This window comes from Falco naumanni, chromosome 7, assembly GCF_017639655.2.
Source record: "Falco naumanni isolate bFalNau1 chromosome 7, bFalNau1.pat, whole genome shotgun sequence".
Classification (NCBI taxonomy): domain Eukaryota; kingdom Metazoa; phylum Chordata; class Aves; order Falconiformes; family Falconidae; genus Falco; species Falco naumanni.
The window spans coordinates 21,451,495-21,467,960 of record NC_054060.1 but is presented as its reverse complement, the minus strand read 5'-3'; the positions used below and the strand labels follow the sequence as shown (position 1 = coordinate 21,467,960).

Below are 16,466 nucleotides of genomic sequence, written 5' to 3'. Positions count from 1 at the left end.
CCAGGAGATGCCAGCTGCAGTCCTGGCTGTTGTGCATTCGGCACACCCAGCCTCACCACAGCCCTCGGTTCAGCTAGCAATTTTGGTTAGGTGCTTTCCTCAGAAAGCCAGTGGATTGGAGAAGGATGCTCAGCGCACGTAGGGGGTTTAAGGAACAGAGACTGACCTGGCAGACTAACCAGTGTGTGCTGGAGTCTGTCTTTACTGAGCAAAAAAGGAACGTGTGTACCTGGGATTTCTTGATGTTGCTGCCTTGAGAGCTGCCGGGTGGGAGCTGTGATGGCAGCTCCATAGAAATGCTCTCACCTCGATGGTGCCAGCGTACACAGTGATTGGGACCATATGTACCACGGGAGGGGACAGGTATACTCAGGGTTTCCTTTCCAGAAAATTCTGATTTTTCAATTTGGAAATAGTAAGAGGCAGTAGGATTCACCTGACTTTCACCTTCTAAAAGTTAGGCTTGTAATTAAGGTATCATTAAATTCCTTCTCTGGTGAGTGAAGAGGAGGTATCTCCACTCAGGGGTTCATCTCACTTGTCTCAAATAAGATGAGTCATGACCCTTCTCCCTTTTTCCTTCTTGCTTTCTCTTTCCCCCTCCCTTTCTTTTTCTCTTTCCCTTCCTTCCTCATCACTCTAGAAGCAGACAAGGCAATTAACTTTAGCTAATTACCCAACTTTCAAGATAGCTCAGGTCAGCAAGGTGAATCTCACCTAAAAGGCAGGAAAGGGGACCGAGTTTTGCTTCCATTGAAGAGCCCTTCCCAGGGTGCCAAATCTGAAGTTTCATACCTGTTGCGAATTGGAAAAAATAATGTGATCTGTGTGAGTGTATGACTGCAAAATAACACTGTGAAAGCAGGTGGAGGAATGGGAAAATCCTTTTTCTACCCCAAGACAGTTAATTCGCTAGAGACAAACATTTGGACACACTACTGGGGAGGAAAAAACCTCTGTCTTTGGAAAATAATTTTTTTCTTTTGAAAAATCTTTTCTTTGGGGTGGGCTGGTAATATGCTTTCCTGTTTTGAGGCTCAGTTTCTACTTAAATGGCAGAAGTGGGGGGAAGATGCCCTGTGCTTTACTTGGCTGTACGGGCTTTTGGCCTGATTTGAGACTGCCCAAGGAGTTAGAAGATACTAAAGATTGTGATGAGCTTGTGCAGAGCATTTCCTTACAAGCACAGAGTTAGATTCCTTTCCTCCTCTACTGCTCAAACCGGACAAGGAATAAAGCAGCGTTTCATGATGTGGGAATTAATGAAAAGGGAGAGGCTGTCTGGAGCGGCTGGCTGCGGGAGGGAGGCTGAGAAAGGCAGGCCAGCCCAGTGAAACTGTTCCAGATTTGGGGAAAGAAGTGAAGCCGGGAGTAGGAGGCAATAAGATGTATTCTTCTGTTCTGAATGCCAGCAAAAGACGTCGTTCGGTGCTTGCTTTGGTTGTCTGGTAGGCACGTTCACTAGGAATTAGGTGGAGGCCATCGTGTAATTTAAGCATACCAGAGCTGCTTCAGGCAATTGCCAAGTGAAGATACAGTGGATGGAGGAGGAAGAAAAGTTCAGGGGGAAAACACAGGCTTTTTTCCCATGTAATACGTGGGCTCACATTCTTATTCTGTCTGATTTTGAGTAAACGGGAGTCCGCGCTCAGTTTTCCTGCTGTGAAATGAAGATCATATGATGTTCCAGCAGTAGGAAGATTGCCAGACATTCCAGTGATAGGAATAGCGACATGTTAAAGTCACATACACTGAGAGATCTTAGTCGATGTCAGATGCCCTCTTCTCTGGAGATGAGTTTGCCTTGTGTTTGACATCTGTTCGTAGCGATGACCACCCCCGGCTCTCAGTGGTCACCTCTCTCTCTGGGCAGCCATTTCTGTAGCAACTTGTTCGATGCTTACGGTAGGTCTCTGTGCTTGAGCTTGCATTTGTTGCTCTTGGTGGTTTGTTTGGGCTTTTATTCCTATTCATTGCTCCTTTGGCACAGGGCATCCTCGGTAGTATTCCGAAGCACTGTTATTTCAGGGTGTGAAAGATTCTTAGGCCTTTAATCTGGGAATACAAACTTACATCTGTCACCTGGGTATCTGTAGCGGTTTCTAAGCAACCACAAGAGTTTATTTTTTTCTGCAATTCATATTTGGGAAATAATTTGCTCATGCATGAACCAGAATCAGCCTGAGCACCACCCCAGGAGACAGAAATTGTAAACTGTAATTTAGGCTAATTCTAGTCTAAAGCATGAATTAGAGTATTTTATATAATCTTGGAAAATATACCATACAAATAATGTGTAAGCACAGAACAGGTACAATTAATGTGAGCACAGTAGGAAGCTTTAAGTAACTCTGGGAATGTGAGAAACCAAGTTGGAACATATTCTTGACATATAAAAATATTTCCCACCTGCCTTGTTTGCATAAGAACAAGGTTTTAGCAAGTACATATTTGCATGTCAAAGTTAAAAGTGGGGAAAATATTTTCACCCTCGTAAGAAAAATGCATAATCTTGGCACAGGCAATTTGCATTTAGTAAGTTTAAAGTATCTAAGTCCTTTCATGCTATATGGAAAGTGTATGAACTTGTGACAGGGATTCCATTTCAATGAGTTGATTTGCAAGGGCAACCACGTGGAGCAGTAATTGATCTGATGTCTTTCCGTGCATTAATTTGTAATACCATTGGTGGTGGCAGTGCCAGGCGGTTTATGCTTCTGACTTTCATCCCAGTGTCCTGTATCTCAGAGTGAAATGATATGCTGAAGTTTTAAGTGCTGCCTGCTTAATTGGAAGGAAGTACCTTGAAGATGTAGTAAATTGGAGGAAATCTGGAATTCTAAAGCTATACCAAATTTGGTGTGGCTGCTCACACACATAGTGGTCGATGAGCAAACGCGGGCACAGCTGGAGCCTGTGAATCTGTGGAGATTCTGTTCTAACAGTAAAGCACCCTGGAAAATGCGTTTGGGATTAATTACAGCACCTTTTAGACTTTTAGTAACCTAGCTTTAGGCCATCACTTTGAAGGCACGTTAAGTTCCTTCAGAAACACTCTGCAAATGTCCTGTTGCTTAAGAAATAGGGGTTGTATAGACAGGCTTCATGGGTGATTTAACTAACCTGCTGGAGATTGTAGATAAACAAGATCCAATTATATCATACCTGTTCAAAATAAGGCAGTAATTATCCTGTGTAAGAGTGAAATGTAAAGAATACATTGCCATGTAGCTGTTGAGATAAGCCTTGTCACGACCCTGTCAAAGGCGTTGGAGAAGGCTGCTGATTCACTGTAGCAGAGTAGAAAAGCAATCATATATTGAAAAGACGCGACTGGGAGTTGGTAGGTTTGTTCCAGAACTTGCCCACAGGATTGCTCTTTGAATCCGAGCTGCTCATTATACGAATTTTGAGTTTCTGAGAATTTCACTCTGTTGTCCAATTTGTTGATGTAAAGTGGGGTTATGCTACCCTTTCTGCTCGCAGCTTTATTCGTAAACATATGATGCTCTAGTAATAATTAATGTAACACATTAATAAAATAGCATACACTTTATTTTTCCCTTTTATTAGTTCACTTCCTGCTCCATTGTGTTTAATGTGTTAGCTGAGAGCAAAGTGAAATTAAAACAGTTTTTGGAGGACTGCAGGGAAGAAGTATTTCCTTCCTTAAGTGTCCCAAACAGACCTTTTAATTTCAGCCTATCGTTCTGTTGCTGCAGGGAAGGTGGGGGATTAAAGGTTGAGAATGCAAAGATCCTTGTGATGGAAGCAGATGCAAGTGGTGTCCTGCTGTATGAAACTGTTTTGAAAGCTGCTGATATGGAACTGCCAGGGAAAAAGCAGGGTTGCCCCGTAGCTGCTGGGCACTGCTTTCCTCTGCAGAGCATCTGAGCTGCTGTTGGGTTCCTGGGAGCACATGGATGCTATTCGGTTGCTACTCGGCTGCTCACACTGTTGCATTTGATGTCATCTAGAGAATATTGTGAAGAAATATTTTAGCACAGTCAGTGCTATGCTAAAAGTCTTCTGGTCTTCTAGTTCACAGTTATCTTCTAGTTTTGGCCTGATGCTGAACTGTGATGTAGGGCTGCAATGAAGTGGAGCACACAGCAGCATTGGTAGATGATTCTTGTTCAATAATAAGCAGTCAGTTAGAGGTTTAATGGCCTGTAACATGCAGTGTTGCTAAGAGTGGACATGACTTCTTGAAAGCAGCCTTAGGAGTACAACTGAAGTTAAGCTAATGCATTGTAAAACAGTATTAGACGCTATTTTGTGGGTTGTCACAGCCTGGGTAGCCATAGACTTGGGTGAAATAAAAGTTCTCAGAGACAATCGGGCACCTTGTGAACAGATTTCAGTTCCTCGCAGGAGATTAGCAGCACTTCTGATGGTTAATATGTCACAGTTAGAGACACAGCAAGAGTTGCGTTTGTGCTCCTGTTGGGGCTAAGCCGGTTCAGAACTGACAGCCTGACGCTGACCCAACTGCAGCAAAAGGCTTTCTTGGGATATTGTGATCATCTGCCTCATGTGTAGAGCCTGTGCTTTGTGTGAGCACAGGCAAGCAGAAGTAAAACATGGGCTGCTGGTCTGTGGCACTGCCTCAGACCGGTCCTATCCAAAAAGACTCGCTAGCGAAATGACTGCAGCCATATACTCCAGAGGCAGTTGATGAGGTATTCCTGAGCGTGCAGGGCTCCCTTCTTAAATCCGCGTACCCGTGTGGGAAGGTGCTGTGATTTAGAGATAGGTGCGGGTTCTTCCACATACTAACCCAAATGGAGTAGGTATGCTTTCTGTGTATGAAGTGCAGTTTAAAAAAATCAGGGCTTTCGTGTCATACATCCCTCTGGCGTTTTCCAGACTGCACCAACTCCTTTGTTTTTTGGACTGGAATGCTGCTGCCTTTTCCTCCCTTGTTCATTTTGTGGTAGCTTATACACAAACATGTCCTGATAATTCAGATACGTGAATTTTGGGTTTCTCATGTAAAACGTGGTTGCTGTTTGCCTTGTTACTTCTCTTCAGGGTTGGCCAGCCCTGTGCACGGGTGGCGCGCTGGTGAGCCTCCGGTATAGGCGCTGCAGTCATTTTCAGGCAGGGCAAACTTTAAACTTTACCTTTTACAATCTCACATGAATAAGACTGGAAGAAACCTTTCTCGTGTCATCTTAGCTCTTTGGCCAAAATGTGAACTCTCCTATTCTTTTTGGCTTTGAAATGCTGATTCTAGCCTTCTTGTGGGCTCTTAAACACCTTCTCAAATGACCCATTTTAATAACCCAAAAGCTATTATATAATGAGCAGCCATAATTTAGTCCAAAGCTCTAGGGGACCCTTGCAGTTCAGCAATGAATAGTTAATGCAGTATAATGTTTAGCAGGTTATTAGTTTTCACTGTACAAATGCTGATCAGGGAATGCTTTTATAAGGTGTTTAAAAGAAAATGTAATTAACTGGTTGCGTGCTTCTGTTGCAGCTCAAATTGAAATTATTCCATGCAAGATCTGTGGAGACAAATCATCAGGAATCCATTATGGTGTCATTACATGTGAAGGCTGCAAGGTAAGTTTCTAAAATATTAAGTCTTAAAACAGCATTTAGCCTTTTGATAGCGATTATTTTCCTTCCTTTTCTAAAGAGTAAGCATTGCATTGAAGTTGGATCGGTGGATTCTGTTTCAAAGAATATGGAAGCAATTGGGGAATCTCAAGTTTTATTTGGGTTTTAAATAGAGCATTTTTCTGACACACACACACACACACAGAGCCTGCCCCAAATTTTGGGACGCGTTTCAGAAATCATGCAGTTCTGCTGTGTGAGCTATAAACTGTCTACAGAAAGATGATCTGCTTCTAGCATACCACAAAGAATCTGTTCCATGGATTCACTTGAGAGGGAGTTTGTGGCTTTCTTGAATCTCCCTCTCCATTTTTGCTTTGTAACATGCTAAGAAGCTGTGTTGAAATATGTGAGAACTCTCCAACTTTTCAGTTTTCTTTTGTAATCTGCTACATGTTACAAATCCCTTCTGTTTGGCATGGACCATCATGTTGTGCAAACAGCACATGCTACTAGTGTTCAGGTCATTTAGGAATACTCAGGTCTTGCTGGAAGCAGTGCTTACTCCTTGCAGTGCAGCCATTGCTGTGTAAGGTTTCGGCTTAGATTTTTTTCCTGAATGTGTACCTTCAGTTACTCGGGTGAACAAGGATTACACTAGAAGCATTTCTGTTTTGTTTAGTTTGTCTCTCACAACCAAGAATTAAATCCGACAACGCTAACACTAGGCCAGAGTGCTGTGAAGCTAATCACTCATTTTATCAGCAGTACAGAATTACAGTGCTAGCTTGGGATGAGACTGTGCACAGCTGTGCTCTAGCTTGTTGCTTTCCTCATGTACGTACATGTTGCAATCCCATGCTGATAGGTTTTCTACCCTTAATCTACACTTTAGGTGTGAAGAATTTATATTTATGAGAGTTTTTAGTCTGCTCTCCTGACATGCTTGGTGCTACCACGCATCTTCCAAAAGTAACTCCCTTGCTTTCCCATTACAGAGATTTCTTCTGTGTTTGCGCTGGTTATATAATATATTATAATTATATATCATATATATAATATTATATATTATTATTATTATGTGGTTCATTAACACATTCTCTCAGTCTCATAGAAGCATTGGTAAGAAGGAAGGTAAAAAAATAAATCTGAGAATGGCAGAATGGTACAGGACAGCACCTTCTGCTCTTTGTAACTGCTGTTGCTGTGGAAAATGCAAGAAATGCACTAAAACTGCGTTGATAATAAAGTGGTTTCAGCTTTCTGTAGTTGAGCAGCATTTGTCAAATTTCAGCTGCGTGAAGCAGCAGACATCTGCAGTGAGAATTCTGCTGTATGCCTGTCTTGTCAAAGAGCATCAAGTTACCTTCAAGGTCTGAGACCTCTTTAATCCTTAAATGGTCTGGGACCACTATACCTGAGAGACTGCCTCAAGATCTGTGATGAACATCATTGTCAGCAGACTGAGGTTAGTGTAGTGCTGATGCTCATATGCGCAGAAAATGGGCCTTTCTCAACTGGGCTGGTTGCAGAACAGGAGCAGGCTGCCAAAGAAAAGTTGCCAGTCGTATTATTTTCTGCTTCACCTTCACACAGTTCTTTGGCCTTGCCTTCTCCTAAGCCCTGTACGCAAGAAGAGCCCCCACCAAAAGCAGCAGCACGGCTGCATGCAGAAGGAAGCAACAGAGTGCATACTCGCAGTCACAGCTGTTAGTATGTAGCTGGTAGGCACTTAGCACTGCGGGCAAGGCACAGACGTATCCGTATCCTCCATCAGAGTGACTGTGCTTTCCTGGGAATAAATGCAAATGCGAGTTATTAGGAGAAAAGTCCTTTGTGTACTTCCAGCAGTCAGGACAACAGATGCTAGCCTGATAGTGAGGAATGCGTGTGCAGTTCCGTATGTTTTAGAACAAATTATCTTCCTTCAAATTCTGTATAAATGGAGCTCTCCGGGTGCTCTGTGCAGTGCTCGGTTTGCTTCTGAGAATCCCACCAGAACGGCCAGGAGGAGGGAGACAGCAGAAGGGGAGGCAAGCAGGCAAGTATGCTCAGCACACTGGAACCCGTTGGCACCTTGAAAGCAGAGCGTGCATGAGTAAGACTGTGGCCCAGAGAATGAAGTTAGGCATTTTCTCCTTTCCTTGGAGTAGCAGAATAAATTTTTCCAGCCATACAATTTCAGGCAGAATTTTAAAGCCGGTGAGTATCCACTGAGTTAAGTAAGTTATCTCACTTTCTGAAGGGAACTAGCTCTGACACTCTTCTCTCATGCCAGGGCCCAGGTGACCTGCAGGTAGTGATAGACAGGGGAGTGCTAGTGGGCACAGGTCACAGGAAGAGTTTAAATGATCATGGCCTAGGCAGCAGTTAAAATGTCCTACTGTAGCAGATGGATTTTGTTTGTGCTGAGCTCTTCCGCGGTAATGTCAACAAAGTCTCACCCAACAGAACTATTTTGGCTGGCGAAGAGGTTGGCATAGCTTGGCTTCTGCCAAATGAGCCAGGTGTGTATGGGTATGTTTTTTTCCCAGCTTTTCTGTGGCTGTGATCTCGGCAGGTTTGAGCATGCTTACATTGCTCTTCATGTTATGCTGAACCTTCCCTTGTAAAAAGTACCTTGCTCTGAAGCCCTGGTTTCCCAGTCCTGTGCTCTGATTCCTGGAGCTGATGTCCTGCACACAGACAGTCCCAGAGAAATCCGTGAGGTTCTGCACAGGTGCTGCAAACCCATCCACGTGCATCAGATGGCAGGATCAGGCCCTTAGTCATCAGAAGCGCACAGATGTGCTGCTGCCCTCTCAAGCCTGGCCTGTCAAGAATGATCTACAGGCAGCAACAGCGGCAGCCGCAGCAGCAAAGTGGGATGTTTTCAGCTCTCACCGTTTTTCGCTCCAGTTTGGTGTGAGCTTTAATGTTACTTAATAGTAATATTAAGTGCTACCATGTAAATAAAACTAACCACCAGAAATAGAATTGATTTAAAACCTAAAGTGACATTTTAGTTGCCAAGAGCTATTTTGCTATCCTAATCTGTGTCACATACAAAATCATTGGCAAGCTTTTGTCAAAGTGACTTTTGCTGGTCCTCGTGCTCTTCTGCAGGTTTGTGACCCTTGCATTCCACACAGCTGAAAGTTCTCCAACCAGCTTTTGCTTTTGTATTGTGTTTCACATAACTAGCACTGAAGATTTGTAATTAAGCCAATTAGTGTTTCTTGAGAAGTTTTCATTTCCTGCCTTGATACAATGTTACTTGCTGTTTTTATGAGGTTGGTGGCTGTGTTTTTGCACAGACATCGCCGAGTACTCCCAACCCATCAACTTATTTAGCTGAATTTGAATCTGCCTTTAAAAAATTAAGTTTAACACCCTGACCTCTTTTTCTCCCCAGTGAAAAATTAAGTTTTGAACCAGGCTCTGCTTTATAATTCATGTAGGAGAGCTCTGGTGGCTTATTATAAATAAAATAAATTTTAAGAGAGGTGTTTTTTTCTATCCACTCATTGCTGATATCCAGTATACAACATATAATGGGAGAAAAGGGAAGATGCGATTAATCATATCAGATTTTTACTCAGAAGCACGGGTGAAGAATGACACAAGACTGTACCATGACTCAGGAATGAAAGTTTATTCTTCTGTGTAAGACTGGAAATAATACTGTCGTAGTAGCACTACTGAAAAAAACTAGTACCTGTATGGAGCCCTTCCTCAGCCGTTAGCCACAGGAGCCTGAAAACAGCCTTTTGCTCTGGGGGACCGTGCTGAGAAAGGAGGCTGGTTTGTACACACCCGTATTCTTTTCTCAGGGCTGACAGCTGAATCAGTTCAGCATTGTCAGAAAACACATGAATGCTTCAAAAGGACATAGCAAAGCATTTAGTTTGACATTAAGTTTTTATTAATGAACTATGTCTTTTAATTTGCAGATGCAGTTACTGGCTTTTGCCATCAATAATGTCAGTTCATGGCCAGCTAACCCACAAACGCATGAGGGTGATCCCTCCCTACTTGGCGGTACGCAGCCGGTCTCATCAGACCACCCGTGCAGGGCGGCTCACACATTTTCAGAGGTTTATAGGTGCTGGCTTTTGTCTCGTGTCCTTCAAGACCGGAGGTGGTCTTGGTCATTGTAACTACAAGGAATGTCCATGTTTGTTACTTCACTTTCTTCGCTAGCTGGTTTCTCATTACTCTGTTAAATGTGGAGTGTTATACTGGTGTAGCAAACATTTACCTTGAATTCATGCTTTTGAAGTTTTTCTGTATTTTAGTTTTTTGCCTAGCCCATTTCAAGCAAAACATGTTAGAAAAGAGACGAGCCATGTTGCAGAAAGGGCTGGTCAGGGGCCTTGTATAACCAGAGGAACAGTCTCACGCCTGCCTTTATTACAGATGTAAACCTGAACATCTTTCCTCTCTTTTCAGTCATCCTGTAACTTTTTTATCAATACTTCATTAAGAAAGTCTATTAAACAATATTGTCGCAGCACTCTCCTCCCTGTACAACTAAAATATGTACTCATTGTCATAAAAGAGTTAAAAATCCAATTTTAATGTTCACCTGCCTTTCATATGGCAGTGTATTTTTCTGATGTTTCTTTGAGGAAAATTTGTGTTAGTTTGCTTTACAAAACAGTAAAAGAATGACCCCCGCAATTAATTGTTAATTGCTTAGAATATTGCAAAACTTAATGATACGTGGAAGTCTTTAAGTATTAGCCATAAATCATGGGATTATGAATAAGCCTTTGTTGTCACAGGCTTGCATACAGTCATTCCAAAACGTCTGCCACTAGGATGCAGCAAGGCAGCTGTCAGCTGTTTTCTTGTAATTAAACAGCCAATGAGCAGCTAATTAAGACATATGTGTATACAGAAGTGGAAGTGGGTATGTTAATGAACTGTAGGAATCAATTCATTAAATGAAAATTTGTCAAAAGACCAAACATGAGATCAGCATTTCAGCCTGCGCCGCAGCGGGGAGGGCGTCTGTGCGGTGCCGTTTGGGACACCAGGGCAGCACAACGGCCTCTTCCCCAGCTCAGGAGCCAGCTGAGGCACAAACATCGGTAACACTGAGCCACCGAGCAGGGAAGTTACTGAAACTATTAATAGACTTCGCTATTTACATTTCAAAGTTCTTTTTAACAAGTTGTTATTCAAACTGACTTGCAGATGAAAAGTTCTTGTGCCCTTTTTTTCCCCAAACTTGATTTCTTAGCAGCATTTGAAAACCCATATATTGTTTTGTATATAAATAGGAGTCTGAAATGCAGAGATGAAGCTATGGCTTGTAATCTGCTCCGCTCTTCTTCTGGCACTGTGGTAACACATCTACATAAAAAGGGAGACATGCAAAGCTCAATGATGCCTCATCAAAACCAGCTGGATCTTTACAGTGACATCAGCAGGAGGCAGGGCTCCGGACACTCACTACCAGAGACGGGTTGGGACCCTGCCGGCCGTTGCAGTGACCTCTCAAGTGCAGCAGTGGTTGGGTTCGTGTGTTTGATCAGGAGGGGTCCACTCTGCCTGTGGCCCATTAGGCAATCGTCTGAATGTGAAATAAGGGTTGCGAACATGTATGCAATTAAAAGCATGTGGCCTGGGCTGGTTTGCATAATGCCGGAACATATACACGTGTACCATGCATGCATCCACCTCCTCCTTCCTGGTGGAAAAATTACAGCTAGCTCTGTGCCTCTGGCAAAAGCGAGGAAATAGAACAACAGAATATAGAGTCTCGCCTTCTCTTCTTCTAATAAAAGGGGTGAAGAAACAACCTGGGAAGAAACTGTATTTACTTACAGAAGGCTCATGTAATAGGGGCTTCCCCATGTGTCTTGTAAGGCTATGGAGGGTCCAAGGACCACCAAGAGGTTTGAACACTCCCAAGTATATGACAACAGTGTAGAAGAACTTTGAGAGTAAAAAACCCTCTGTTTGACTTCATTGTCAGTTCAATCCCACATCCCAGATGCGTGTATTTCTGAACTCCGGACAACTTTAGATTCATTTCTGAAGTTTGAGGCAAGGGGTTTTTTTCCTTTAGCTACTGCTGATGTTTTCAGCAAGCCCACGTAGCATTGCAGGGTTTGTTCTTAAAAGCACTCTACTACATCTCTGGTTTGTAAAGTGCAAGTGCTTTTAAAGGCACCAGTTCCAGGCAACTCTGCTCTATTGAAAATTTTGCTTCAAGCTGTAACTTAGCTGATATATGGTCCACTAAAATGTATTAAGCAGCTGTGTCTCTAGGGAAAATCTGGAAAAGCGAAAAGCCCAGTATTTTCTCTATTATGATACTAAAAATAATCCTCAGCTTGACAAGACTATTTTTAATAAAGAGAAATATGCCAAACTGGCAGTACAGACTCAGTGTACATCTCGACTAGAGGAAAATGTCTAGATCTTTGGGGTTATTGGCCCAGGTTTGTTTTACCCATTGATCAACCTGACTTTCAGGATCTCAGTGGTGGCAGAGACTTCTTCATACAGTTCATATGTGAGCATGTCACTCAGTGCAACTGTTAAAAGTGTTTGGAGAACTGAAATTTTAAGGGACTGGTAATGCAGAGATGCAGGACCTTGATCAGTAAGTCACTGATCAGGCCGATCCCAATCCTGTTTTTCTAGTGAGTCGCACTGCACTTGCAGATGTATTTGCACTGGAGTGAAAGAAAGGGTCCGCTAAGGGTGGTAACAGAACTGGAAATTGAGCCGTCTGCTTATCTCAGAGTTGGTCCTCCAGAGGGATCAGTCATGGTGTTGGAATGGTAGAAATTTCCACGGTATTTTAGGATTTCTTTAGGATGCAACTCAGAGCTCAATATGTGCAATACTTTCAGTCTCAGTGATGATCACCTCACTATTGGCCAATATTAAAAAGCAGTTGAAAGTTCAATCATATAGAAGCAAAGACCAGAATAAATGGGTGAGAAATAATGTACAGGCAAACAGGATTAAAGACAGGCATCTTCATGTTCCTCTTTTTCTTATACTCTGTGCTTCCCCATTAAAGCTTTAATAAAAGGGGCGTAATGGACGAAGACTGGTGCCCTCCTTGTAAGGTGGAATGGGGGGCTTTATCTCTGTGTGTTGCCATGTTCCTGTCAGCGGAAAGTTTGCTGGGAAGTCTCTTACTTGTCACGCCGAAGTCCTTCCTGTTGTTTATTTCACCAGGTGTCTGGACAGAGTGTGCGTGTGCCGAGGAACTCCAGAATGTGGCCTTCAAATAAATAAAAATTTGGTTAAAGTCCAGCTTTAATTAAAAGGTGCCCAGCCTTTCTGAGGAAGTATTTCCTTTGCAGCGCTGTTAATTAATCCATTATGTGGCACCATAAAACTAAAATACTGTGCTCACTGATCTCAAATGCCTCTTTAGAATGACTACATCTTTGCAGAATCCTTGTGAAGTAGGTATTACACATGCACAAGCATATGTTTGGACAGTCTGTGGCAAAAAGATGAAATGAACTTCAAAGCAAACAACTGGCATAGTGGTTAATAACATGCACCATTCTGATGGCGAGGACTAAGTTGTAACTCCTGCGTAACCTTCCAGCCCTGACTGCCTTTGGAGATGGGTCTACCCATTGCAGTTGACTCAGAAAAGAGATAATACAGAAATTCTGTTTTAGCTTGCCCCATCTTTAAAAATCTAAATCCTGCACCAAGTTGAATAAAACCTCATTAGTTAGCATCAAACCAAGAAAAATAATTTTTAAAAATGGTTCTTTCTAGAAGGAACTGCTCAGCATCACGTTCTGTATTTTAAACACATACGTGTGTTGGTGAGGCTGAACATCAGAGCCTGCCATTGTCAGCTCCAAAGAACAGAACAGGGTAGCAGCTGTTGAATCCTCCCTGTTTTGGAGATCGGTGCTGACCCAGGAAAGACAGGGAATCAAGGAAACCTAGGTCTAGGATTAGTTTTATCTCATTTGGAAAGAACTGGTGTACCATATGTAATATGGGATCTGTAAAATCAGTGAAAAAGCGTGTAATTCCTTTATGTGGCATAGCACTTTTTTAATGAACTGTTCCCAGCTAGTTACTGGGCTTTCATTTGTTTCTAGAAAAGAGAAAAAAACCCCACAACCTCTTAACTTCCTTTAGTTGACTTTAGTACACTTGAACTTTATTTTCTGTTAGGCATGCTACCTTTCAGAGTCTTTATTTGCTCCATCAGTTAACAGCTTCTTGGCTTGTATTTTGCAACTCTATTACAGGGCTTTTTCAGAAGGAGTCAGCAAAGCAATGCTACGTACTCCTGTCCTCGCCAGAAGAACTGTTTGATTGACCGAACCAGTAGAAACCGCTGCCAACACTGTCGATTACAGAAATGCCTTGCTGTGGGGATGTCTCGAGATGGTAAGCTCTGCTAGCACGTAGCTTAATCGCAAAAAGTAAAATAATGTTTAGTATACTGTGTGTTCAAATAAAACAACACAGAATTTAAAAGTTAATTGTGCATCGGGATGATAGTTGAGACCATCAAGTGGTTTTTTTATGTTGCTATGTATCCACATAAATATATATATATACATTGAGGCATGTACGAAGTTCTTGGATTTATTTTTTTTTTCCTACTCAAGTATTGCAGTTCCCGGGTTAAGAGGTTTGCCTCTGGTCACTTCTTGAAGATGCAGTTAATACTTTCTGTATGTGTTCATTCCAGTTTAAGTGACATACTATAGTTGCAAGTAACATTGATTGCCGTACTGGTACAGATCAGAACCGTTTCACAATACGGAAGCTTAAATGTATATAATGAATAATGGAAAAAAACACAAAGATAAAATAGCGCAGTGGTTTTTCAAAGATAGAAATGTGTTTCACAAAGAAAGTGCGTTCCAGTGCTGTTAATATTAAGCTCAAAATTGCACCTAGTATAATGACGAAAACCCACCTCTGTAAAATGGAAGCTTACATAACTGGGTTAGAACTGGATCCGCAGCTGACACTTGGTGCCGCCCCCGCAGATGGAACCAAGCCGCCATCGCTTACCCAGTTTGAACATCTGACTCAGTCTTTTCCCCTGCCATAGTGATTGCAACGCTACAAGTTCTACAAACACACGTTCATTGTTCTGTGTACATGAGGCCCGATGAAGGAGATTGTTTTCAGATTGCATTTACTTCTTGAATTACATTGCCTTAATATTTTTATTGGACATGATAGTGAAAACCTGAAATGGGTGATCAAGTCATCACTGTTCCCTCCAACGTGTTCGCTTTTCTGTAGAAAAGTACAAGCTAGTAGTCACCTTCCTCAGCAATGAGGTTTTACAGCAAATACAGGTCCTCGAAATCACATACTAGGCCCTTAGGAATCCCCTGGATGTTGCAAACCATTTGCTTCTGGCTTATGCTTCACATTAATACTTCTCAAAGTAGTAATAATTTTATGGAGAGATACATGCACACATGTGCACGTGCACATGGACACGCATATATTTTTAACAGTAATTCACCAGATAAACATTCTTGCTTATCACAGTAAGCTGCATGGAAAGCAGGTTCTTCCTGTGTGCTTCAGTCCTAACACCAACGCTTGCTTTAGGTACTCCGTGAGATAGACTGCACACGGTTATACCTAACTCCAAGTTTACTCTGTGGTATGAACATACACTAGTAGGAACTGGACCGTTATCTCAGGACAGCATATTCTGTTTCAGCTTCTGCTTTTCTAGGTAGGATCTGAATGCTGAAGAGATGCATCTGTCAACTTTGGTGGACATATAAAAGAAATTTTTTTCAATATAGAAGTGGAAAGTTAATGAATTAAGCTAAAACAATGACTTCTAATGGTCCGTTTAAGTAGCGTGTTAGAACGGTCTTTAAAGAGCAGATGCTGCAGCTCTGTACCTGTAACTGACAGCAGTGATTCTTGGCTCTGCCCATCCCACTGATGTGCCTTTTACACCGTGTCCTTCCACATAGCATTTAAAGACCCAAGACAATGAAAATGCAGCAGTGGATTTGTTGAGATGTAACATGTTGTGTGTCTGTATTTCAGCTGTAAAGTTTGGTCGAATGTCAAAAAAGCAGAGGGACAGCCTGTACGCGGAGGTGCAGAAACATCGAATGCAGCAGCAGCAGCGAGATCATCAGCAGCAACCAGGAGAGGCAGAACCACTAACACCAACATACAATATCACCACCAATGGGTTAACAGAGCTACATGATGACCTCAGTAATTACATTGATGGGCATACCCCTGAAGGTAGCAAAGCAGACTCTGCAGTTAGCAGCTTCTACTTAGACATACAGCCTTCTCCAGATCAGTCGGGTCTTGATATTAATGGAATCAAACCAGAACCAATATGTGACTACACACCAGCATCGGGCTTCTTCCCTTATTGTTCTTTTACAAATGGGGAGACCTCTCCAACTGTGTCCATGGCAGAATTAGGTAATGAGAGAGAAAAGCTTCCATTGTAATTGTCTTAATAGTACCCTTTGGATTAAAGTGACACGTTTAGCCAGGTGACAGCAAGAATGCTGCTTCAGTACAGCCGTGAGCATGGATGGGCATTCTTCTGTGAAGTGCACGACACCCTGCTCAGGGTACTCGGTGAACACTTTATGGGACTGGACTAAAAAAGGCAGGAGCTTGGGGTATCAGCTCTAGTAGTTCTTGTAATGGGACCCTTTGAATACTGTTTAACAAGCTTATTTTTAGTGTTGAGCAAACAGACAGTATTTCTTTTTTTGCAGGCTGTTTTTGAACATTTTATGTTCTTTTGCATTACCTCTATACGCTTTTTTTATTATTATTTTCTAACAAAAAGTGATGAGGTTGATTTTATTTCTGCTCTTCACCCGTTACCTGGGAAATATGAAACTGAAGCACCAGTCTAATCTGAGGGTGGTTCTCTTTGCCACTGGTTG

At 42.3% G+C, this 16,466-nt stretch overlaps 1 protein-coding gene across 3 annotated transcripts in view; it reads left to right on the top strand.

Moving 5' to 3' along the window:
- The window catches only part of RORA (RAR related orphan receptor A), a 384,509-nt gene that overhangs the window by 349,045 nt on the left and 18,998 nt on the right, over nucleotides 1–16,466 (top strand). For 2 of the 3 annotated variants that reach the window (XM_040600296.1, XM_040600295.1), the window contains 3 exons: nucleotides 5,486–5,571; nucleotides 13,803–13,944; nucleotides 15,592–15,987. In XM_040600296.1, coding sequence (XP_040456230.1) covers nucleotides 5,486–5,571; nucleotides 13,803–13,944; nucleotides 15,592–15,987 — 624 coding nt within the window. The remainder of the gene's footprint in view (nucleotides 1–5,485; nucleotides 5,572–13,802; nucleotides 13,945–15,591; nucleotides 15,988–16,466) is intronic. The other variant, XM_040600297.1, reaches the window with a different exon arrangement.